The 26,033-nt window shown below is 25.6% G+C and overlaps 2 protein-coding genes across 3 annotated transcripts; one reads left to right on the top strand and one right to left on the bottom strand.

Moving 5' to 3' along the window:
• The first annotated feature begins 1,218 nt into the window (after nucleotides 1–1,218).
• LOC112594984 (kinesin-like protein KIF2A) lies at nucleotides 1,219–20,144 on the top strand. Of its 2 annotated transcripts, none has more exons than XM_025340039.1 (14): nucleotides 1,219–1,520; nucleotides 14,912–15,006; nucleotides 15,073–15,186; nucleotides 15,700–15,742; nucleotides 15,949–16,378; nucleotides 16,452–16,555; nucleotides 16,705–16,867; nucleotides 16,955–17,201; nucleotides 17,268–17,410; nucleotides 17,479–17,645; nucleotides 17,704–17,858; nucleotides 17,936–18,154; nucleotides 18,231–18,405; nucleotides 19,881–20,144. In XM_025340039.1, exons 1-14 carry the CDS (start codon nucleotides 1,445–1,447, stop codon nucleotides 20,021–20,023), a joined length of 2,274 nt encoding a protein of 757 aa, XP_025195824.1. In that variant the 5' UTR covers nucleotides 1,219–1,444; the 3' UTR covers nucleotides 20,024–20,144. The 2 variants fall into 2 exon arrangements, with proteins under 2 accessions (XP_025195824.1, XP_025195823.1); XM_025340038.1 differs by lacking the exon at nucleotides 1,219–1,520 and adding an exon at nucleotides 11,140–11,329.
• A 2,898-nt stretch (nucleotides 20,145–23,042) lies between these two features.
• LOC112595011 (transmembrane protein 41A-like) lies at nucleotides 23,043–25,871 on the bottom strand. Its single transcript, XM_025340076.1, has 6 exons — nucleotides 25,686–25,871; nucleotides 25,378–25,476; nucleotides 24,758–24,919; nucleotides 23,903–24,079; nucleotides 23,313–23,451; nucleotides 23,043–23,215 (listed from the first exon to the last, which is right to left on the bottom strand). Exons 2-6 carry the CDS (start codon nucleotides 25,474–25,476, stop codon nucleotides 23,049–23,051), a joined length of 744 nt encoding a protein of 247 aa, XP_025195861.1. The 5' UTR covers nucleotides 25,686–25,871; the 3' UTR covers nucleotides 23,043–23,048.
• Nucleotides 25,872–26,033: the final 162 nt, after the last annotated feature.

Raw genomic sequence — 26,033 nt, 5'->3', positions numbered from 1 at the left:
ATTTTACCAATGAATTAGAAAACCGCGAGTAGGTAGTTAAAAGTTTGAAATAAAGTTCTACAGTGTTACCGCATGCAATACGCCCGTTATCAACCTTAGTGCGGGAAACGTGATCGTATGCTGTTTGAAAGTCCGTTGACGGTTTCAAAATTTTTTAATCATTATTTACTCAAATCCGTTTATAAACTTTCTCAGTTATTCTTTTTAAATAATATAATATGCCCAGTGCTATAAAATAATATCGTACACAAGAAGAAGTACTTTTGACATTTTAGTTTTTACGTAATCTTATATAAGATCGTAGCCTATGTAAAGTGTTTATTATTTTTCAATTTCAAATCAGTCGGACGTTACAACATTCACAATATTGTTATAACATATTTTACATAATCTTCGCGATGATTATAGTATTACAAGTTTGTCGATATCGTGCGGTTGGTACCGCCGTAAACACGACCTTGCCGCCTGCACTTGTACGGGTGGAGTGTGGACGGCAGTTTTGAATTTCGTTGATCCGCCTCCGTCCAGCAGTCCAGTGATCTTCGTGACTCACTACATCGTTCGTCGTTACCAGATTATTATTTACATATTGGTTATTAGTTGATTGTTGATTACTCGTTTTCTTTCCTATCGAACAATTTTGTTTGCTTGTCGACCGAAAAACGGACAAATTGCATTCGAGTTCGGCGGTAATATGATTCAAAAACCTATCGTAGTCCAATAGAAACGCACCGCCGGCATAGTCGTATCTGTGTTCCACGGACGAGACTCAGACGCTCGTTGACTACAATCAGATCTACTATTGCATTTGGGGGGGTTTTTTTTTGCCCGTCGATCGGCTTATAACCACGCCGTGTTCGACTAGGGGGCCCCCGCGATTGCGTTTTTATGGATCCGTCGTTGGTCGTTGGCCTTTGTCGTCCGTAACCGTCACCTCCTGCTCCGCCACCTCATCGACCATCCTATTACACCGCCACCACCTAAGAAATCGTCGTCCTCCGCCGGTAGTCGCCGTGCGCATATGTCGGTGGCCGTCGTTAGTGGTTATCAGTCGTCGTCACTCGTCGTCCGCCGGTGTAACGGTTTTGCGCACAACACGGCTGGTGCAGCCGTTCGCGTGACGTTTCCCCCAATGATTGTCTCGATCTTATTTTGTTATTAATATTTTTCGTTTAACGGGTATTGTGCGAAATACGTTAAAATAATTAAATAATATTTTATAATTTATCGATCGTCCGTCCGCTGTTAATAATATTATTGTTTATCATTGTTGTCGCACAATATTGTTATAATAGTCGTTGGTCGTTACGCGTATCGCACCTTTGTATCGTTATCTTTCGCCCTCCCCCCCACACACTCTCTTATACGCACACACGGCCCCTGACTTGGTCTTCGTGCCCGCCTTTTGGCTATCGTCTGGAAAATACGATCATAAGACTTCAACATGCAAGTGGAAGACGCGTTATTTGAGGGCGTAAACTTGAAGTTGGCCATGGACATCAAGATCAAACGTACCGACGGTGAGCAATAGATCATAACATTTTTTTAAAAATATTGTTATACGAGTTCATGTATAGATAGTTAAGTCTATCTTACTGTTTCAATTGGTCGGTCAAGTCCAGGACGATCTGCTTTCTTAATTGTGGTTAGTGCCAAACTAGTCTTGGTTTGTCCGTGCAATCGTAATCCACCCTTGCCGTAGGTTTAGTTGTTATCGCTTGAGAGACAGTCTTAGGTATTTGTAATTTTTATGTTTGACAGTACATCCATTAGCTTTTTTTCAATACCGCTGAATAAGAAGAGAACTCTAAGAATCTAATAGAATTAGTCTACTAATTTCTTACCTTTGTACTATCTTGCCATGATTACTTATATTGTTAATTGAAACAGGGATCCGTTTAATAATTTTTTATCATTAAACATATTTTTTCCTTTATTCATTCTACTTCACATAAATACAATATTATAGGTAAATTTATTTTGATATTTATATTATAAATAAGTACCTACTTGTCTATTAAATTTTATTTTCTTATATTAGATGTATATAATATATAACAAAGTTACCTAAATAGGTATCTATTATAATAATATAATATTAAATGTTGGCAACTTTGTGAATACCTATTACATTTTGTGTAGGTAGTTAATTTTATCTTCTTATATTTGCTAATATCTTAAAGTAAGAGTTTTGATCATTGATAAATAATAAATTGAGTACCTATTATCGTGTATTTCAGTTAATATTTTTTTCTTTATTGAATGTAGGTAATTAAGTGCTCATTATTTATCAATTTGGCATGATCAATTTGACATACATTAATAAATCTAGTACATTATTGTAGACCTACCATTATTTTTATCTTTTAAAGTATATAAGTAATTTATACCTTTTAAATTTACCTTTTAAAATTTACCATTATAATCAATAATTAATAATCAATTTTAGTCTTTCAAATAAGCAAATATCAGTAGATTATTTAATTTTAAATATTTTAGTTAGTACTTAGGTACCTATTTAATTTTAAGAATAAGCTCTCGATATTTTTTTACTGATTTTGTCTTTTTTATGTTTAAGTGTAATTCTTTACTGTATTATCAAAATTAGGTAGGCATGTAAATGAACTTATTGATAGACATTTTATAACTTAAAATATTTAGAATGCAAGTTACTCATTGGATGACATTTTATGTTGGCATGAATCCAAACTTAAATGTTTGCTAAAAATGCTTATGCCTTATGGAGACTTACAAATAGATATATAATTGGATCAATGTTATACATTATAGCTAGAATTTGCCTATATTAGGTATATGTACCTATATTATAATAAAACTATTTTTTTAAATACTTTTTATAGTTTACATGTATCTATTTATATCTACAGCACCTACTTATTATTGGTATTAACCTAAGTAAATCTGTGTAAATAAAAATATTAGCTATATTAGTACATGACCACTATTAGGTACATATTGTTGGACCTTGATGTAGTAGGTTTGTATTCAATATTTATATTATTTAAATACAATTTAAAATAATGTAGGTACCTACTCCAACATGTACCTACCCAACATACGCCCACATTAATAATTTAATTTTTATTTCTTATACCTAATGTATGTAGGTATTAACAATTATATTTTAAGTACCTAAGTACAGTATTTTAGTTCTAATAAAAAGTAATATTATTATTTTAGTAAGATAAACCCAATATTTTTTAGGTAGGTATCTCATTTATTGAACATGTTCACAATCACGTCATAATTTGGAAAGTTGCTTAAAAAAAATAATATGTGATATCAATCAATAATGTTAATATTGTTATCTATTTGTCAGACTTTAAAACCATGTATACTAATCAATATGCAGAGGTATTTTAAAAAATCATGTTATTATAATGTTTATTAAAATAAACCTAAGTCAAATAATTCTGTATACTTATAAATAAAAAGACTTTCATATCAAAAGTATACTTGAAACATGGCTGTGAACATGTTAAATACACTCGGAATTAATAATTGCTTTATACTCTTTATAGCTCAAAATACCTATTTAAATTCTAATTAAATATATTGTACTGAGGTAATACTTGACAATTTTCTGTAATGGCCTTTTGTTTCTCATGTCTATAATTTAGCAAATGCCAACATGTTTATGCAGGTTAATAAAGTATAAGTAACTAAGAATCAAAATACCTATAATTAGTTCTAGGCTTTACATATTTTTTAAAAGATATGATATAAGTTACAAACTTTGATAAACCTTCAAACATTATATTAATATATTATTGAATTTTATTTGTTATTTAAATAATATATACCAATCTAATCATTGCTAAATTTTATGTTGGTACCTTTATTTACCAATTAGATAATAATTTCTATTACATTTAATTATCTGAGGCTAGGGTGGTATTATAGTTATATTTTTTTGGGAGCAACTATTTTATTTATAATAAGTAAACAGTGGTTAAACATTTTTTCAATCGATAATGATATTTTTGTTGGATTAAATTTTCAATATAGTCCAAGAAAATGATTTTATTTGATCAATCTTCTCTCTACTAACACTGAGATCTAATTTCAAAATATTTTTGAAAATAGTAGTATCTGATGGTTAAAAATCTGTTTTTAATGTAATGTGATATAATTTAGCAGTTATAAATTTGTTATATATTAGTTATTAGCAAATTTATTAAATTCATTATTCAGTAAGTATGTAACCAGAAATGTATACTTGCATTTATTTTTTAAGGAGTATAGTGCCCAATTAATGAATTAGGTAACATAGTTTATTTCTCTATTCATAGCATATTACCATTGCAACATTGTGTATAGGTTGGTTGTGTTTTACTTGCTTAATTTATTGTTACATCGCATTTATCTAGTAGTTATACTATTAATTAAATTTAATACTCAATTAAATGTGATTGATATAAGTCTCAAATTAATGTAACTTTAAGTATTATGTTACATATTTGTGATTAATCCTTAAACTCAATAAAAAAATTGAAAAAACATTCTTATTTTTATGATTTCTTATCAATACCTATCTAACATATTTGTTAAATATTTATTTATATACTATATTTCATCTTTATTTTAAAATTAGTAAATTAGTTGACATAAAAGTAACCAAATAATTATTTAAAAACTTTATATTCCTCAAATAACTGTAATTTAATTTACTCTATTTACCTATAGTTTATATATTTTTAAAAACTGATTGAAACTTAACTTTTTTATTTAATTTTGAAAAATTTATTTTAATTATTGCGATTATTATTTATTTAAAACTAAAATTTAACTAAAAACGATAACATTATATAAATTATGTAGTATCAATATGCATTTATCTTGTTATACCTATAATGGATAAGTATATACAACATAGAATTATTGAACTTAAATAATTTATCATGTAATATTATAATTATACATCCAAATCATTTAATATTTTTTTATTAATTAAATTGATTGAAATAAGTGTGTTATTATTATTTTTTTTTCTTTTTGTAAAATCAATTTTGGTAATAAACAGTTAAAAACGATATATAAATAATATTATTTTCAGTAAGGTGCCCATTTAATTTAATTACAGTTAAATTATTTAAAAATTAAGTTTTATTTGGCTTTTAATATTATTAATAATGGTAAGTAGTTGTATCTTATAAATGGTAATTTGTTTTTTATATAATTCTTATTCAAGTTTAAATTATCTATAAATAAAAAAACAGTTAAGTACTTTTAAATATTTCTTAAGTAAGTAATTAAAATATGCTTTACACTCATATCTTATTTTTTATTACAAATCGTATTTATTCCTTTTTTAACATAAAAATCGTAAAACACTTGGTTACAAATTATTTTTGGAAAGTGGTAGGTAGGTGTATTTTATAATTTTAAATTTGATTAATTTACTAGTTGGTATGTGTTTATTCAGTTAATAATAAATTCATTTAGAGCATGAAATATTAAGTAATTACTACCCTTTTATTTATTGTTCAAAAATATAATTTGTTGATATAATAGGTAAACGTATTTGTAATGTTTGGGTGGGTGACAAGACAACAGTTGTTTGACCTTCGGTAGTATCTTCTGTAGGCGGCAAGGCAGTCACAAGACCATATAAGGACGTCCAGAAAATGCAGACTCTAATGTAAGGGCTACTGTGTTTAATACATTAGGTCCAGCTTTTTATTTTGTAATATTAAAATAAAAAAAAATAAAACCATTGCACAAGTTTGTTTTAATACAATAATGCGATAAAAATTCTTATCATTACTAAAATTTATTAATACCTAAATACCTAAATTATTTTTATGTATTGAATTGAAATGCGCAGTATATTTCATTCATTAACGTTAAAACGTGGTTCTAATTGTCTAAGGCAGTGTTTCTCAAAGGGTATGTCGTGAAATTTGAAAGGTGTGCCGCGAAAAGTTGAACTTAATATACATAGATAAATCATTTATATTTGAAAAGTAGATAATATTTAATATTATCTAAAGTGTGCTGTGATTTATAATAACTTATTTATATGCCGCGATAAAAAAGTTTGGAAACCACTGGTCTAAGAGCTATGCTCCCTATATTCACCCTTGGTTACACAGCAATGTGTTATTAATTTTTTTCTAAAAATGTCAATATATGTTTATGTAAATTAATAAAAAGTAATAAATACTACTGTGTAATTTGTAATTGCGTATTTTTATGTTTTATTTTAAATTAAAAAAAATTTTTAATTTATCTCTACTTAAAAATATACATAACTTTTAATTTCTTATCTAATTTAATATAGGAAAATTAGTTATTTGCAAAATTAGATTTTTAAATATATAGTAATTATACTATTTGATAAATATTATACTACCCACACAATTGACTGAAAACTAGATATCTATTACTTAAAATTCAATCCAATCAATAATTTTAAATGCTGTGAACTTAAGAGAATTCGATACCGATTGTTTCGGTTTTTATTTAATGCACGCACAACATAGAATTTAGATGTGTTTTCGCCTAATGTGCTGATTAGGCTAATAAAATGATAATAAATCTCAAAGCAGATTTGAATTTGTCATTGAGTTTAATAGATATCAACTTTCCCACATTTTTAATTTTACCATTTTAATTTCATAAAAGTTATATTGAAGTTGAAGAAATTAAATAATTGTCATATTTAATTTTAGAAAAAGTTATAAAAAAAAAAATGTGGGGAAATTGATCTCAAATAACAACAAATTTAAATCTGTTTTCAAATTTCTTATCTCTTCATTCGATTAGTCGGTACGTTTGGCAAAAAACACGTCTACATTTCAATGTTCCGTATGTGCAAGACAAAAACAAGAACAGTGGATATTAAGTCCTCTTAAACTAATTTTGGTATTCTTGTTGTATACGGTCTACCGCACACTTGTCGTCTACCACGTATGTTTCTATAGATTTACCGTTGGTAAAAAATTTTATTTATAAATACAAATATAAGATTTTAATATATTAAATAATACACAATTAAAGTAATATTTCGATAATACTTGTCACAATCTAATCCTTTTTAAGAAAAAAAAATATAAAAATATGTATTAATACATTATATATTATTATGTGTTACAATATATTAATATGTATAAGTGACTATTTTTATTATGTAAATTACCTATCGGTAGGTATAATTTAACATCTCTTAAAAAACATTCAAACGTGTTGTCATTATTGTTTTTTAGACGCCACCATTGTTCCGCCAAATACGAGGGCAACAATGATGGTGATGTACCATGCATTTTTTCAACTATTCAAAGTTTTAAACTTCCTCATAAACTTTTTACGCGTTATATATGCACCACTGGTGGGATTGACTTACGTATAATATTTAATATATTAAGTTTTAACAGTTTCGGGCATTAATAATTTTATAATTTTTAGATTTATTGACAATTTATAACGATTAATGATTAATTACCTAATATATTATAGTACAAGTTATGACATACGACATAGTATTGTACCCATTACCCAGTTGTGTATTGTAATTTCTTGAGAAGATAAAAGGTTCATCTTATATTTAAATATTATTTATACATTATAAAAATTATTAATTGTTAAAATAATTATACTATAATATTTGGTTTTTTAAACTTAAAATTTGATTATGAATAACAATTTATAATCGAGTTCGTTTAAATCATTAAAAAATGTTACCAATATAATGGCTGTGATAATATATCATTAATTAGCATCTTACCAGTCGTCTTAAAAATAACATACAATACTAAATACCTTATTATCTATAAATTATGAATTATGAGTATCATTATAAATGTTAACAATTCATATGGTAAAAATAATTGTGGTTTCGAAAATCTATATTTGTTTTTTATCAGTTTTGTTATAATTTAGTATACCAGTGCTCAGTACTATTTTATTATAGTTATTCCGTTGATGGTTAAATGTTTAAGATTATAGGTAAATTATTTTTTTAATGCGTTGTATTAGTAATTAATGTCAGTTTTTAAATTATCAAGGTTAAACTCTGGATTAATTCTTTGGATTATTTATGTATTAAAATGTATGTGATTATTTCTATAAATTTGTGTTACAATTATTATTTATTATATACGTTTTTATTCGTGAAGGTTTCTGTCTAACACATGTAGCAATATGAATTTAAACATGTTTTTATTCCCTAATGCCAATAGATGTAATTATGTGATAAGAACTCAAAAACATTTAGTTTTTCTTAGTCTATTTTAGATTGACTTCCTTACATTTTTTAATTTTTGTTTTCAACTTATCTAAAAATTTAAATGTGACAATTTATTTGTGACTTCATTTTTGTATAATTTTTTTACGATTTAAAAGAGGTAGATACTTTAGAAATTCGGAAAGAAAATACTTCTAAATTTCTATTTTCCCTTGGGTTATGGAAAGATAGAAAATCACAGCTTCCCAATCCCCTAAACGATTGTCTTTTGACATGCACCCGTATTATGTGGTTTCTCGTTTTGATTACTATCAATTTCTAGTTTTTAATGTCTGTAAACACTGTACTGTTGAAATATACTACATAGTGTAACAGAAAGATATGACAAATGAAATAATTTGTGTTCAATCGAAATCTTTAAAAAAAATTTTTTTCATATAATTAACTGCCATTTAATACTACACATATAATATCACCTTTTTTTTTCTTTACCTTTATTTTGAAAAAAAATTTAAAATAGCTAATAATTTATAAACATATTAAAAAAATTGTTTCAACTTTTACAGTATTTAATTTGAGTAATCCATTTGCTATTTCTAAAGTTAAAATATTTGTTTAATTTCCTACTACTGTGAAATTTTTCAAAAAAAATTTTTTAATGTGTTTATAAATTGGCTATTTTGAATTTTTATTTTCTGTACAAAAAATAAATATAAAAAAAGTTTATATTATACGTGTAATACAGGCATCTATTCATCATATGACAAAAAAATTTAAAAATATTGATTAAAATACAAGTTATTTTATTTGTCATATTTTTCTGCTACACCCTGTATGAGGTTAATAATTCTTATTTATTGCAATAAATTACTACAATTTGGTTAGAAATAAGTTTTATAATTAAATATGTGTATGCTAGATCGTTTTTCTACCTACACCTACTAGACATTTCATTAATCAATACTTATTTCTTATTAATTATTATGAATAACAATAGATAGTACTTGTATATTATATTAGTTGCTATCTTATTCTAATGTTTGCTTTTTAATAATTAGACATACCTATAGAATTCTTAACTTGAATTTATGGTGAACTAGATTTGTCATTAATTTAGCTATATTGATACAGAATTCCTTAAGACATATATATGTGTATAATTTTTGAGTTTAAATTTTTTCCATCGAATCTTATATTGTATATTCAATGTTGTAAATTATTATTTTATGCTTTTGTTATGTTGTGTCTAATATAATAAATTAGTAAATTACTTTAAATTGAAAAGACATCTCATTATATCAATAATTACAGTATAACCAGTAAATATTTTTTGTGTCACTAATTTATTATTTTGTTTATTTACATTTTAATAGGACAATTAAAAATAATTACTATAGGGATCCGAGAACTAGGTTTACAAAAATTATGTATTTTAATATATTATTTAACTAAAAAGGAACTAAAATTTCATCTTATAATAATTAGTAGTCTTATTGTATCTGTGTGTCAATTTTTTTTTTAGGTAATCGATATAATTTCCTTGATAAATTTCATCTCGTAAATCTTAAACCATATTGTTCCGTGTTTTTTTTTCACGTATTACTTTGAATTATTTGTTCTTAGTTTCAATACTTGTATTTAGGTTTTAGCAAATAAGAGAAGTAATCCTAACGCAATTCTCCTCAGTTCTCCCCTTACAGTGGTTCAAATAAAAATATAATAATTTTATTTAAGCTCATCTATCATCATCTATCATTCTATATACTGAATAATTGTGTACGTAAAATATAAAAATTAAATTATTGATTAAATGTTGGTAAACATTTTTTACATCTTTCAGTTGTAATAAGTTTAAAAACTAAAATCTGCTAATTTTGATTCGTGATAAATTTAATGATTGATAAAAATAGAATTTTTTTAATTTATTATTATTGTTTATAAGAATATTTTCCTTTGTAAATAGTAGGATTATAATAATTATTAATATTATTGGATAAATGAATTAATGTTTGAAATACGCTTTTAAAATTTATTTAGACAACTTATTCAAGTTTCAAATGTGCGAATTATGTACGAAATCGTTGAAGTTATTTATATGCTATTTACTTTCATATAAGTTTAACTTATTACACTTGTTTTGTTATGATTTTTAATTCAAACCTGCCAATAGTTGGGTATCAATTTATCAATAACACAAAACTATAAAAGTCCATACTATCAACATTGAACAAATCATGAAATCCTTGGCGGTTTCTGAATTTTTTCCAAATAAGGTTATAGGTCATATCTTTAATCTTCATCTCAGTATTATTTTCAATAAGTTTATTTATTTTATTCCTTAAAATTGTTTTTTAATAGGTAAAGAAAAGAAGCTGTTTAAAATACATTAATTTACAATACACGTAATTATTTAATTATTATCTAAATGTATCTACGAAAATTCGTTCGGTGGTAATTCACGATTACCGTTAACTGTCAGACATAAAAAAATTGTTGCATGGCATTCACTACCCGCTTAAATTTATCGTGTCTGTAGTTATGGATAAATTCTTTCAAATACTGATCGATTTAGAGTTTATTTTTAACGAGTTACCATGGCCTCCAGACGTTTAGATACTATATATTCATCCCAACTATATATTATTAATACTGAGTTGGGGGTGGGGGCTGCTCTGTGCCTGGTACGATTTGCAAACAGTATATTACGGACAATGTCGCCAGTATTGTACCCGGTGAACGTTGAATGAGTAAAGCAATTGAAAGTTTCGCACGTTAATTGAAATAAATTTGTCGATAAAATTAACGTCGGCAGTGTGTATTCCTAATAAATCCAACCATTTGTATTCTTGTGGACCTTAGTGAAAAAAGTTAGCTTATGTTTCAGTTATTTTTTCGTCTTTTAGTCTATTTTTATCACATCATTTTAGTAATTACCTGTTTAAAAAATTATGTCGTCGTGGATAAAGAAGAGCTTATCATGTTTTCATCATGACAAACAACGTAATGATTGTAGATGCAAATGTAAAAAAAATATTGGTTCAATATCTGATAAAAACATTCAGTGTAATTTTGACGAAGAATTCAATAGGGAAATGTGTGTTGAAAATCTCGTGGACAATACGGGTTAGTAATTATATAATATAATATTAAATACCATGCTTGCTGTCAGTTTATATTTCGATTTTCAAAAACTATTGTGTTGTTAATCATAGTTTTTACATGAAATTTAGACGCTATATTTTTTATATTTTAATCTTTTAGTTTTAGATTCTGAGCGAAACGATGAATTTATTGATTTTTTTTCTGACTGTTATCAGCTTTTGGAACAGTAAAAATATTTTGATTTTTAAATATGAGGATGTTTTTTGATATTTTATTGAATCTATTTAATTAGTACTAGGTGGGGTCAAAAGTAAAAAAAAAAAAAGGAAAGATAGAAATTTTTACGCAAATCTAATTTTTTACAAATAGTTTATATCTGTTTGGTGTTACTCGAAAACAAATTACCGTAAATATTTGAAATTTTCTCTAAATGTTTATATTATAGTTTTCATCATATTATAAAATTTTCATTTTTTTTTTATAAAGGTTGATTAAAAATTTATTGCTTGTCAAAATTCTTGAAAATTCATTGCAAAACTCACATGAGTTCTTTTTATATTTGTATAAAAATATTAAAAACACATTGGCGAACATCCTTTTTATGTGCAAATGAATTAAGTTTTTCGATGAAATTTCTTTTTTGAAAATACCTAATTAACAATGTTAATTATTCTATTATAATTTATAAAAATTCGTCCAAACCGTAAGCTTTTACGTATATTATATTATTATTAAGTTAATTATACGCAATGACATTTTGGTTTATTTTGAAATATTATCTATTTTTACCGTCTTATGATATTTACCGAAGTATGTTATTAAAAATGTTGAGTTGTATAATTTGGTACAATATAGTATAAATCTATATTATTTTAATAATTAAATACTAATAATATTATAATAAAATAAATTTAGTATTTTCGGATTAAACTATATTATCAACCTACCACAATACTAAAACTAAAATACATTTTTTTATTAGCTATATCAAAAAAACATTTCATGAAATGTCATAAATATACTTTGTGATATAAGTTGACGGACTGTCTTCGCTCAGAATCGTTTTTTTCACACAATAATAAATCATTGAATTCAATTTTAACACACCCATTCAACATTTAATTTACAGCAGAACGTTGCCCGCTTAACTTACTTTTGTTAAACTTAAAAATGCTAAGTAATTGCGTGTAATTTAAAATATTATTTCGTATTTATGGTCGCTGTTTGTTATACCTGTAATACATGTACTATTATTACTATAATAATTAATACTCGTTTAAAAGTGCCAATTTAAATAATGCTCAACTTGAAATTTATGTATTTATATAATAAAAATAAATGAAAAATACTTTTTATCGAAATTTAAATAAGTAATTTTAAAGATGGAATAACGAATAAATATAATCGAATATATTCAGTTATTTAGGTTATAACTTACATAAAAATAATTCTCCTAAGGAAGGCCGTATAATAATATCACCTTAATAATAACTATCATTTGTGTTATTGTGTAATGTGTAAAATGACTAGAATGGAAATATAATACGTTATCCATATTCTATCTTTATTTCATGATTTGTTACTAAACTATCTTTAGCATTCGTACAAATAAAGCTAAAGTAATTATTTGCAATTTTTGGCTGCCTAATTTATTGTTGTATAAATAATAGTACGTTTTAATCCTATTTGTGTTTTATGACTTTATACTACCCATTGCAAATTGCAATTAAATATTATTATGTCTTTGTAAACATTGTAAAAATGTAATAGAGTATTTCTACATTAATTCTGTAATACATACGTCCTATTTCTTTATGTTAGATATACAAAAAAAAAAAATAATGATAAATTTTATAAATATATCTACAGAACACCTAATTTTTAAATATAAAAATTGTATACAGTAAAAACCAATAATAAAGTATTCTATCATTCTATATAGAATAAATGCTTATTACTAGGTTTTATAGTGCTATCCATCTTGGTGTGTCTCGAAAGGTCATTATACGAAGATGGTTCATTAATCGTGAAGAATTCGATAATAATTCATTAATTTAACACTAAATTATTTTATTGAAACCTAGACTATTTCTAAATTTAAAAAAAAACACGTTGGTTATTTATCTAATTAAATACATGTTCCTTAAGTTCTAAACAGAAATTTAAACTATTTTTGGTATACTCATATATTTATTGTATATTATGTAAACTTAAATATTTGATTTAAATTATACTAATGCTAAGTAACACAATTTGATGAATGATAGAGTTATTAAAATTGAATGCACTACTATTCAATGTTTGAGCCTTTTAAGATCAGCAGTTAAATTCCTAATGGACGTTTATACTCTGGAACTTGTTCAAATTACTCAAATATGATTGTAGCCATGTGTTCCTATGACTGGCGTATGAGTAAGAAAAACAATCTTACATAACAATTTTACAATTTCCAATAAAAAATTTAAAAAAGAGATCGGATATAGCAACTTGTTGTTACAGTCATTTGTAACTCGGAAATCTTATACTATTAATGATAATTCATTTTATCTGAAAAACTATTTCAAGTTAAAATATATAGACTATTAACTTACTAATTTACTATAGTGTTAAATCTCGACGTGTGTTAAAAAATATCTGTGTAAAAAATATGTGTTTGAAATTTGAAAAGATAGAATTTTATGATAAAAATCACTTAATTTAATCTTGTTATAAAATTTTAAGTCGTAAAAATTAAAAATAAGTCTTCAGAAAAATTGTAATAATTTGTCAATGAGCATTATTAAAAGTAACAAATAAAAATAAAAATCTTACATCATATATAATTATTAACTTTACTCTTCTCATCTCAAATCATGTGTTGTCAATTTTTTAGATTAATTGTTTGTATTTATTTTATATGAACTACAATTTAAATTTTTTATTTATGACAAACCATAATGTTCAAATATTGGTAATCAAATAATCCTCATAGTAAGATTTTAATTTTGTTTTTATCAATATAATATATTTTTATGTATTTACTCTAGAAATATTTTGTTTTGTTATGACTATGTATTGTAACTATGTCATGTATTGTGGTCATTTTATCATGTTTATAGGGATCTAAAAAATGTTACCATAGTTTCCATGTATTATATTAAGTTTTATAAGTGTCATGTTTAGTGTTGACCCTTCCCTTTTATTCAAAATATATTTATACCAATAAGGGTTTAGGCCTAGCTTATGTTATTTCCTGTTAGTAAATATGTTCCTATGGGCAACCTTGTACAATATTAATGAGCATGGAAACAATTTGTAAAAGGTCAAGTTCATTACCACATTACTTATACACAAATTTAGATACATTCCTTTAAACAATTTTAATATACCTGATTTTCAGTTAGTTAATTTAATTTATGTAGATATATTTTTGTGAATAATACTTACTTTATAATAGAATAGTATTCATAACTTAACATTATACCTTGCACCTAAAAATGTAAGTTTATATTTTCTGAGTATAAATTGGAAATCTTTTCACTAAATTAATTACTCAAGTATCTGTTTATAATTATTTAAATTAAATAATAAAATAAAACTTAATATTTGTTCCTTTAATTTCAGGTCGCATTCATAAAGCGGTTGTGTCTAGGATGAATCCAGATACAAGAAGCATTTCAGTAGAATGGCTTGAAAATGGAGAAACAAAAGGCAAAGAGGTTAGACAAACTGTTTAGATTTACATTTAATTTCAATTTTATTTGTGCTATTTGTTGTGTTTATAGATTGATTTAGATGGAATCTTGGAACTGAATCCTCAATTACGTTCAAATATTCCCAGTATTACTATGGTTGCTCAAAATGGTACTAATATACCAACAACTAGCAAGTTAGCAAGGGTAAATTTAACTTTTATAATAACTATTTTATCAGCTACAAGTATAATTAGGTTTTTAAGTTAAAATAAATAATTATAAATTAATAATAATATTGATTATTTAGCTTAGGTAGTTGAAAAACTACCCTAGTGCTCATATACGACTATCATCAATATAATAATAAATCAAAAAACTAAGCTTTAAGTGCAAAAAATTGGAAGCAGTGTTCATCCAATGATAGAAATGATACCAGTTAATATCCAGTTAACTTGTCACCTTTGTGTGTTTGAAAGTTAAAATGGATTTCTGTTTAAAAATTGTGTAAAATAAAGATGTTAGATAGATAAGATCCAGGGTTAAAAAAAAACAGTAATCAGTAACCATACTAATGTGTGAGTCTTATAAAGTTCTAGAGCATATATAATTTATACTTTATAGTTATAGCTGTAATATAATTAAATTTAAATAACTTATAATAACAATAATAACAATAGTTAATAATAGTTTTAAATGTATTTATGTTTTTATTTTCAGTATTCCACTAAAGCCTCAATACAAGCTTTTACAAATAATAAAGGCAAGTATTTATTGTATTTTGCTAATTTAGTAAATTTCAACAAGAAATAATAGTAAAAAAAAAATTAAGTTACTTTATACAATTAATATAATTTATTTTATGTTTTATTTTTAAACTTAATTATTGATTAATAATTGAGATTATAAAATTATTTAATATTACACATTTTATTTCAAATATTTTTAATTTTATATTAATTTTTTTAGGTTCATTTAAAGGAACAAAACCAGTTAGTAGGCAAACCAATCATTATTCACCAGCCGTGAATGGTACTGGAGAAGTTTTATCGACAACTGTTCCTTGTACACCTTTAAACCCTCCAACCCAATATCAACAAATTCCTGTGTTAAAACCAGCAGATCCGCCACCTCAAACACAACAACTAACACACTTGTATAGCAATAATACAGCAGGAGCAATCCGTGGCTCAAATTCTACTACAGTAGCAGCAGCCGCAGCTGCTGCTGCCGCTGCAGCTGCCAAAGATAGACGAAGTAATGTAGTTAAAGAAGTTGCTAAATTGAAAAAAAACCGAGAAGAAAGGCGACAACGTCAAGCTGAATTAAAAGAAGAAAAAGAAGCATTAATGAATATGGATCCTGGAAATCCAAATTGGGAATTTCTTGCTATGATTAGGTGTGCTTGCTATAAATCACAATTTAAATCAAATTTTTATTTAATGTTAATATGAAAATGTTTTATATTTTAGAGATTATCAATCTAATTTAGATTTTAAACCTTTGAGAGACTCTGAAGTAGTTGAAGATCATCAAATTACTGTGTGTGTCAGAAAAAGGCCACTCAACAAAAAAGGTAATATATCTTAAAACATTTTGAATTTATGAATAAAATTGTTTTCCTCGTTACTACTATAGTGATATTATAAGCAAAAAAATGTTCTTTAGCAATTAAAAAAAAAAAAAAATTAATACTATCATACTTATAATTGTTACTATTTTCAGAATTAAATCGAAAAGAAGTTGATGTTGTTGCAATTCCATCTAAAAATCAGGTTATCGTTCATGAACCTAAAAATAAAGTAGATCTTACAAAATATTTAGAAAACCAGCACTTCCGATTTGATTATGCCTTTGATGAGACTTGCACTAATGAGATGGTTTATAAGTTAGTATTAAAATGTCAACTTAAGTAATAATTGTTTTAAATTTATAAAATATATTTAAAATTAACATTAATGTTTATTTGAATTAGATATTCTGCAAGACCTCTTGTTAAAACCGTATTCGATGGTGGTATGGCCACATGCTTTGCTTATGGACAAACTGGCAGTGGTAAAACACATACTATGGGTGGAGATTTCCATGGAAAAACACAAGACTGTAAAAAAGGCATTTATGCTATGGCTGCTAAAGATGTTTTCCGTTTTTTGAATTCGCCTAGTTATTCACCATTAAATCTGGTTGTTACTGCTAGCTTTTTTGAAATATACAGTGGCAAAGTAATTTAAAATAAATTATCTATTTATTGTAAAGTATTATTTAAATATTATTTCAATTGTTCTTAGGTGTTTGATTTGCTGGGTGATAAAGCCAAATTAAGAGTACTCGAAGATGGCATGCAAAAAGTACAAGTAGTTGGTCTTACTGAAAAAGTAGTTACTACGGTAGATGAAGTATTAAAAATAATTAATGATGGTAATAGTGCTAGGTAAGTATTTATTTTTTAATGATAAATCATTAATAATATTGTAAAAACATACAATTTTTTTATCTCAGAACTTCAGGTCAGACATCAGCCAATAGTAACTCATCAAGGTCTCATGCTGTTTTTCAAATTGTGCTACGTATACCAGGTTTAAATCAAATTCATGGAAAATTTTCATTAATAGATTTAGCTGGAAATGAAAGAGGTGCTGATACATCATCAGCTAACCGACAAACACGTAATAATTTTATAATTATTTTTTAATTGCTTAATTTTAATATATTAATTTAATTTAGGAATGGAAGGTGCAGAAATAAATAAATCTTTACTTGCTTTGAAAGAGTGTATCCGTGCTTTAGGGAAAAAAGGTTCTCATTTACCTTTTAGAGCAAGTAAATTAACACAAGTACTTAAAGATTCCTTTGTTGGTGAAAATACTAAGACCTGTATGGTAAGTTAACTATCATAAACAATTTATAAATAAATATGAATGTTTTTGATAAATATGTGTTTAATGTATATATTTAGATTGCAATGATAAGTCCAGGATTAAGCTCATGTGAACACTCTCTAAACACGCTCCGTTATGCTGACCGTGTTAAAGAATTGGACGCGTCTGATCCTGCTGCTGGTGAAGTTAATACTCCTATGTATTCTCCACCACCAAGTCGTTCTCCAAACATGTCTCGTAACTTACAGGATGTCAGTATGGTTGATGATGACCTAGCAGCATTAAGATCGCTTAATGTAAGTATATAAAATTATCTATTTAAGTTATTCATTTTTAATTTTGTTTAATTATTTAATGATTTTTTTCTGACAGGAAGGTGAATTGTCTGCAGACTTATACAATTTCCATGAAGCTGTTTCCCAACTGCAAGAACAAGAAGATGAAATGCTAGATAAACACAAGTCATTACTAGAATCTGGACAGAAATGGTTACAAAAAGACAAACAGTTGTTGGCAATGACTAAAAATGTTGACTACGATCAAGATGGTAACCAAGATCAAAAAACTTGTTTACTTGTTGCTCTCCAACTTTTAGCTTTACCTATTGCTTATGCTTTCTTTTTTTTTTATATACTCCCTTTGATGGAACTTGGTAATTTCCAAATGATATAGTCTAGTTAATTATTATAAAAATCTAAATAATCCTTAGTAGATTTTGTTGATTAACTACAACCTTCATACTGAATCAGTATTATTTATTATTAAGCATAGTTTTATTTTATTTAATATTTATTTACTTCTCTTCCTTGATATTGCTGCATCTTATTTTTATTTATCAATGTGTTGTTTCAGATTTAATATTATTTTAAAAATTTCCTTTCCACTTATTTTCTTTTGATATATTGTTTGTTGTATCTGGCATAAATATTATTGCATAATTATTTTGATTCATAAAAAAAAATTTTATTTCACTGAGATAATGATTATTTTTGCTTAAATATGTTTTATTCAACTAAGACAACCATATTTTATGCCATGTTTATTGTTTATGTATATTTTAGAATCTGAAAAACTAGTTTAAAATAGTTATTTTTTTTTTCTATTATTTCTTAATTTTCAATTTTTACAGCTGTGTATTGTTTATTTTCTAAAAATATCTAGTTAGGTGTATATTATATTCAAAGTTAAATTTATTATTTATTGATCATTTCAAAATAATTCTCATTTTTATTTTAAGCCTGGATACTAAAAAGTGATAATTATACTTAACCTAACTAATCCTAATTTATTAAAGTATTTATATTTATTTGTTCAGATTCAAAAGAGATTTTATAATACTTTTGTTTTGTTTTACAATTTTAACAAGCATATGATTTTAAATAACCTTTTGAATATATATTTTTTTAGTTTTAATTTAATGTTAGTTAAACTTTTTTGAGTTACGTGTATAAAAGAAATATGCTGCCCAACTGTTTATCATTAGTATTAATTAATTGTTACTGTGATTAAATAAAGCAATACAAGTAATTTATAATATACTTTTAGTATAAAATTGAATTTTCTATCCAATTGCTCATTGAAACGTCATCAACCTATCAACGTGTTAGTCAATCTAGTCTTTATTAATGTTTGTAATATTTATTTAAATTTATTTTTCCATTATTTATAAAACCAAAATAATTGTTGAACCTAATTTGATTGCATTTGTTTACAGTTGTACATTTATACTTTGATAGTCTATAATATAAGGTTTATTCCTTGTATTTATTTATTTAATTAATATAATACGTTAAAAAATTATTTTCATCGAAAGTATTTTTTTATCACATTTTAAAAGACTAAGATAGTTTGGGTCAATGTTATAAAAATATTTGATCATAAATTGGCTTGCTCGATTTTGTGTGTATGTCTGTGCTTTTTGTTATCATCATTTAAAATGTATGCGCATTTGAAATATTTTTTGATTTATTAAATGTTGTGGATCAATGGAGTGTTTTATTCTAAACTGTATTGTTTTTCCAGCGTATTCATTGCAGCTACTCAATTTACTTCAAACAAAATTAGCTACTACTCAAGATCTTGTTGAAACTGTGCTCGCATTCAGAAAACAGTTGACAACTGAAGAACAATTCAGTCAAAACATAATTAGAGGCGGCCACCGTTAAAAACGCTTTTTATTGTCTTCTATGTATAATCGTTAAGTCTTTGTTTTTGTAATAAAAAGAATATGATGGAGTAGAAAATGTGTGAGAAAATTTCTATTTTTATCATACATATACTACTAATTTTATGTGATTTTTTTTCGGTGATGCTACTATTAATGACCTACAAACTACTCGTGAACACGGAATGTGTTTGTTGGTTTTTACCTACTTATTAATTTACTACATTGCTTTAATTAAGTTTTTAACCTCAAAGAACTAAAACCTTATTATTGTTATGAGCATCATAAATTTGTTCTTCTAACTTTAAATATCTTTAGTTATATATATTTTTAATTATATGTATTTTTCTTTTAACAAGTATTTTTTTATTTTTTACTATAACTTCACATATTAATTTAATATATTATATCATAGCAGTTATTTAATTACAATTTTTCTAATAAAAATATACTATGTAGGAAATAGCAAAAAAAAAAAATGCATTATACCATCAAACTTTTTTAAATGCCTATTTTTGTAAATAAAACAAAAATATTTAATTATACTAAGAAAATTATTATTACGTTTATTTTATCACTTATGTGCAAATAGTTGTTCAGGCTTTATAATGTTGGAATAAGTACCTATTTTTTTAACATTAATTTTTTGTAAGTCCTATGTTTCATTGATTATTAATGATTAGAGTATAATTTTTTTAAAACAACTATTTTTGAGTTTTTATTTTATTTTTATTTCTTGTGTTTTACTTTTTCATTTTTCTAGAGACATATCTATGTCTAACATTAGCCACGGTTTATGGATCTTACAGCCTTTTATGCGATGTGCCTTTTACTATTTAGTATTTACTGTTACTATGTAATCATTTACATTTAAAAATGATACTATAATTTATATGAATATATGTACTAATTTTTTTTTTAAATTTGCAAACCAATAATTTTTTTTAAACTAAAATAGTATGAAATTTATTTTTTACATTAATAATTATACTTATGATAAGGCTTGCCTTGTCTATTCTTTGTCTTATTAAAACAAATAAAATATATAAATACATTTTCTAAGATAAAAGATAAGTATAAATATTTATTTTTTGCTAGAGTAATACATGTATAAATTTTCTATAGTTTAATTTCAATTATATTGCATACTACATTAATCATCAGCAATTGTTGAACTTAAAAGACTCAAAATAATTTAAATATAGCTTAAAAAATATTGAGATTTATGGTAATGTCCTAAAAATACTATACAAATTTTCTTCATATATGCTTATCTCATAGGTATGTTACAATTTAAATTTTAATAATTGATAACATTTTTAATTATCCAAATAGAAATTTGGCAACTATTTAGTTTATTTTTTTACTCAGCTTCTTTTATTATACTTTATTTATAAAAATATAAAAGTAATCTAAATTTGAATACGTAATTATCAAAAATAGCATTTAAACCATGAAAATACTTCTAAAAATTTCAATTTATTAAAATCATTTGGACTATTTATTTAATGTATTGCTTTTACTAAGTATACATATTTTACCATAAAATTCAGATCTGGCTCATCTGTGTTTGAAACTGAAAGGCTCGAGATTCTTTCACTTTATAGTTTGGAATCAATCAAGGATATTCAAATGTCTCCCTGTTCTGATGTATATATAGTATAAATACTAATCTAAACTTAGAGTTCCGATCATCTGAAGTTCATTAGTTGTTTAGTTACAACTATGGCAACAAAAGGTATTCTATATTAATTATACTATTTTACAATGGTAAATATGTCTATCAATTACTATTGTTATTATATAATGAGTAATTTTTAATTTTAGTATTTATAAGTGCATGCAAATTCTTACATTTCTTTAAAAATATTTTTTTTATTTAATGCAAGGCATAAAAAATAAATCTGAAAGGAAGTGAATTATTTTAATACACTTTTTTCTGATTAAGTCAATAGCAGTTTTTAAACTTATCAAAAATTGCTACCTACTTGTAAATAATAATTAATAAATAAGTGCATTTTTTTTTTTTTTATTATTATTTAATTCTATATTATATATTTATTAGTTTTAATGTATTCGCAATTGAAAGTTTGAACACTGGCCAGTATTCCACATTGTCCATAAAATATGACAGGAATAATGAATCATATTCTACGTTCAATTAAAATTATTTTTAATAAATATTTAATAATCATTAATTGGTTAGGGAACCTATTACTTTGGCTATTGTACTCAACTATATTTAGATGGAAAACTGGTTTTGATTACTCGCAAGTTTGAGGACAAATTGGTATGGATTACCTTGTATTTTGTAAATGTGTCAAACAGCTAAAATAAAAATACCAGATGACTTAAGTTGAAAAAATAATATATTATTTATCATGTTGTAAAATAAGTATTAATTATTTTATCATTTATGACTAGGGCTCGGACATTTATATGCATTTACATGTTTTTTCTGCACAGTCCAAAAAATAGCTAGGTACCTAAACTACAAGTTTGATTTTTAGTTCAATAGATCCGAAATATAAAGTTTTATTTTGCATTTTTTGACATGTACAGCATATTTCTATATTTCACGATTTTTCTTACTTATTAGCTTTTAAAAGCACAAAATATGTATAATATGTAATTATTTTGCTTATTTTAATTAAAATAATGTATTTATAGTCCATGGAATTTAGCAAAGTCGTTTTCTTATCTGAGACCTATCAAGACAAGTAGTAATCTTTTATTGAGTAAGTTTTAGTGAATCATACTAATTCATACATTAGTCAATAGTCATGTTTCTCGTCATCTGAGTGCCCGTAACGTAAATAAAAATACATTCAGTACCTACAAACATTGCACATTCTAACTTTTGATAGAATTTGAAGATTTGTAACAGAATTGCAATTACACTTCAGCAAAGTTGGTCATGAGATAGTCACCAATAAGTGAATAAGCGCGTGTAGTTTTTAAATACTTACTACCATCTTTGAACAAACATATCGTTAGCAAAAATTATTGAACACAGTAAATAACAATTAGGTATTTATTTTGCAGAACTTTGAAGCAATTTTTACAATCACCATAGCCACGGCTATGGATGTTAACTGTAGTGTAGTTTTTAATGTAAATATTTCTTCCAATGAATTAATACTTGACAATGTTTCGCCACTCTGGCAACATATGTAATTGTATGGCATTAGTCCTATAAAAAAGAAAATGCATGTAATATTTGGAATACATATTAATATAATATATTATAATTATTATTATGAAAAACATTTAGTTTTTATTTGATTTACCAAGAAATGTAGTATACATAAAGGTCCATAGGGGAATGCCGAACACTGGTGCGAGTAGATTTAACAGCCAGTTAGGAGTGACTGGAATGATGCGCAAGACAAGCAGCAAGTACCAAAGTTGATGTTTGTTGTTTTGCACCTAAAAACAAATTTGTCATTACTACCATTACATATGTTTTTCTGTCTTAAAAATATACAACATAAAAAATATGTTTCTTATAGAACTAATGGTGAATTTTAAAGCTTTAATATTAAAACAAATTGACTTGTGATCAAAGTAAAAGGTAAGAAAATTGTACCTAAATTTTGGATTTTTTTATATTTAAATTTTTAATCAAAATAAGATTATTATAAATATTATAAGTTAAAAATATTCATATCTAAATTAAAAATTTAAATATTGTAAAAAAACAATGCTTAACAATGGACAATGGTCTTACCTTTAACTTTGATAATAGATCAATTTGTTCTAATATTAGCTTGGAACACGGAGACAACATAAATGAAGGTAGCTTCCTCCTAAAACCTTTGTTGTTTTACCTTAGTAGAAATATTAAAATTATGTTTACAAACTGTGGTAATTTGCTTACCAGATTTTCCACAGTATTTTTTGACGAACTTAACGTGCTGGGAAAATAGTTCATCAGGAATGCCTCGATACCACAAACTTTAGACAAGAGGTAACATGCTGAGACACCTAAACTGGATAGCGTACATACCAATAGAAGCCCGAGACCAGAGCCAAACAATGAACCCGCAATTAAATTCTGGAAAATTATAGTCAATAAGATTACTGCAGTAGTCCAAAACTGACTGATAAAAGTGCAATTTTATTTTAACATTCATTTTAAAGAACTAAAGGCAATGAAATTTTTTTTTTTTAAACAAGAAATTATGACAATATTTCTTGCATTGAAAACATATAATATAAATTTATCTTTTTTGTATTCTATCTTTTACTTAATTACAATTTACATTATCTTAATAGATATTTAAATTTTTAAATATTCTTAAGTTACCTAATAATTACTTTCAGTAAAAGTTTTATGAATATTTTTGTAGTTTGATATATTACTAAGAAAATTACCTAAGTGAAAACAAAAATTTAATACATCTACTACACTGCATAGTATTCGATTTTGTGCTTACATTTCATCTATCAGATATCAATCATAGTTGCAAAACTTCGTCTATAATTTCAACTATAAAATTGGCTAAAATAATAGCATTGACACTTATAAAGGTATAATAATGTGTATGTTTCAGTAATTCTACAGATCATAAAATATTTTATTAATAGTTGTACAACTTTTAAATTTAATTTTTAGAAATTTTTTTAGGAAATAGAAAAAATTTTTGTACTGTTAAAATTGAGATTTGGATTACTGAAGGTTGAATTTCTTGAGACCGATACTGTTCCACCACCGTGTATACTCATTACTCACCAGTATGACAGAGCCTGGTATGCAAAAGGCCTGTTTGATAATGTAAACAGTACTGAACAATGTAAGCATATAAAGGTAGTTGTTATCATAATGCTTTCTAAGACACAAATTGAGTTCTGTAAGTTCAGCCATGCTCTTAGGAATCGCCATTTTAATGTGGCACTAAAACAAAAATTATGACAAGACATATTACATAAAATAGAAATTTAACATACTAAAGTCAAAAGGCGCCAAAATCCACATTCAGTTTTTAATGACATTATGGTTCCTAGTTTAAAATGATGAATTTTCAATATGGGAAACTATGGCCATTATGGGTATTGGTCTAAATATTAAACATAATTAATTGGTCACTTAAGTACCTATAAACATTGTATGTGTATTTGAGATGATAATATTTATAATTTAGCTGTAGGTATGTAAAATTTATCATGTTTATAAATAATTATAATTATGTATATACATTAATTATTTTTGTAAAAATTGATTTTTAAAGATGGCTAATTTAGGCAAACACAGAAATAAAAGAAAAATATTCTGAAAAACAGTCTTAATTCACTTGGCACCACAAAACTGTGGTAAACACCTATATTGTTATGAGTAGAAAACAGCAATCTTACTTGGTTATCGGTTGGTGGAGCGTTTTGGATGAGAACGTACAACCCAAGAATGGAAGCGGCAAACAGTGGAATCACCAATAACACTCTGGGTAATGCCATCTACGAAAAAAAAAATTATAACACCTAGTCAAATAACATTATAATACGGTGTGAGCCTTTGGCGATAAACAGAATACATATCGGCCAATCATAAGTCTGTTGGAAATCATTTACAGCATTTAATCTGAACGTCGATCAAAATGATCGTCGTGTTTTCGGCGACTATTTAAAATTTAACTAAAATATCATCATTGTTTTGTGATACACACCTATGTATCTGTGCGTCCGACAAATCAGATATCGGGACGCGCTTACAAATCGTTGCTCGTATTTATTGAATTCGACTTACGAGTACCAAAAAAATGTTTTTAATTCTCGAAATAGTTGAAATCGCTATAATATTTTAAACGGGTCACCGGCGCGGGCGGTGACCAGTCGATCACGACGAATTATGAATTTCCGTCTTATCAATTCCCTTATCGTTCTCTCGCCCCGGTTCATAGAATAATAATATTATTATTATATATTATAGAGGAACAAAATGATACCGAGTCGTTCAGATTTCAGATCCACCGACGACTGACGTTCATAGGTCCCGATCGATTTGAGACGTTTTG

This window comes from Melanaphis sacchari, unplaced genomic scaffold, assembly GCF_002803265.2.
Source record: "Melanaphis sacchari strain LSU unplaced genomic scaffold, SCAv2.0 Contig24_pilon_pilon, whole genome shotgun sequence".
Taxonomy (NCBI): domain Eukaryota; kingdom Metazoa; phylum Arthropoda; class Insecta; order Hemiptera; family Aphididae; genus Melanaphis; species Melanaphis sacchari.
This window is presented reverse-complemented; position numbering and strand designations above follow the sequence as displayed.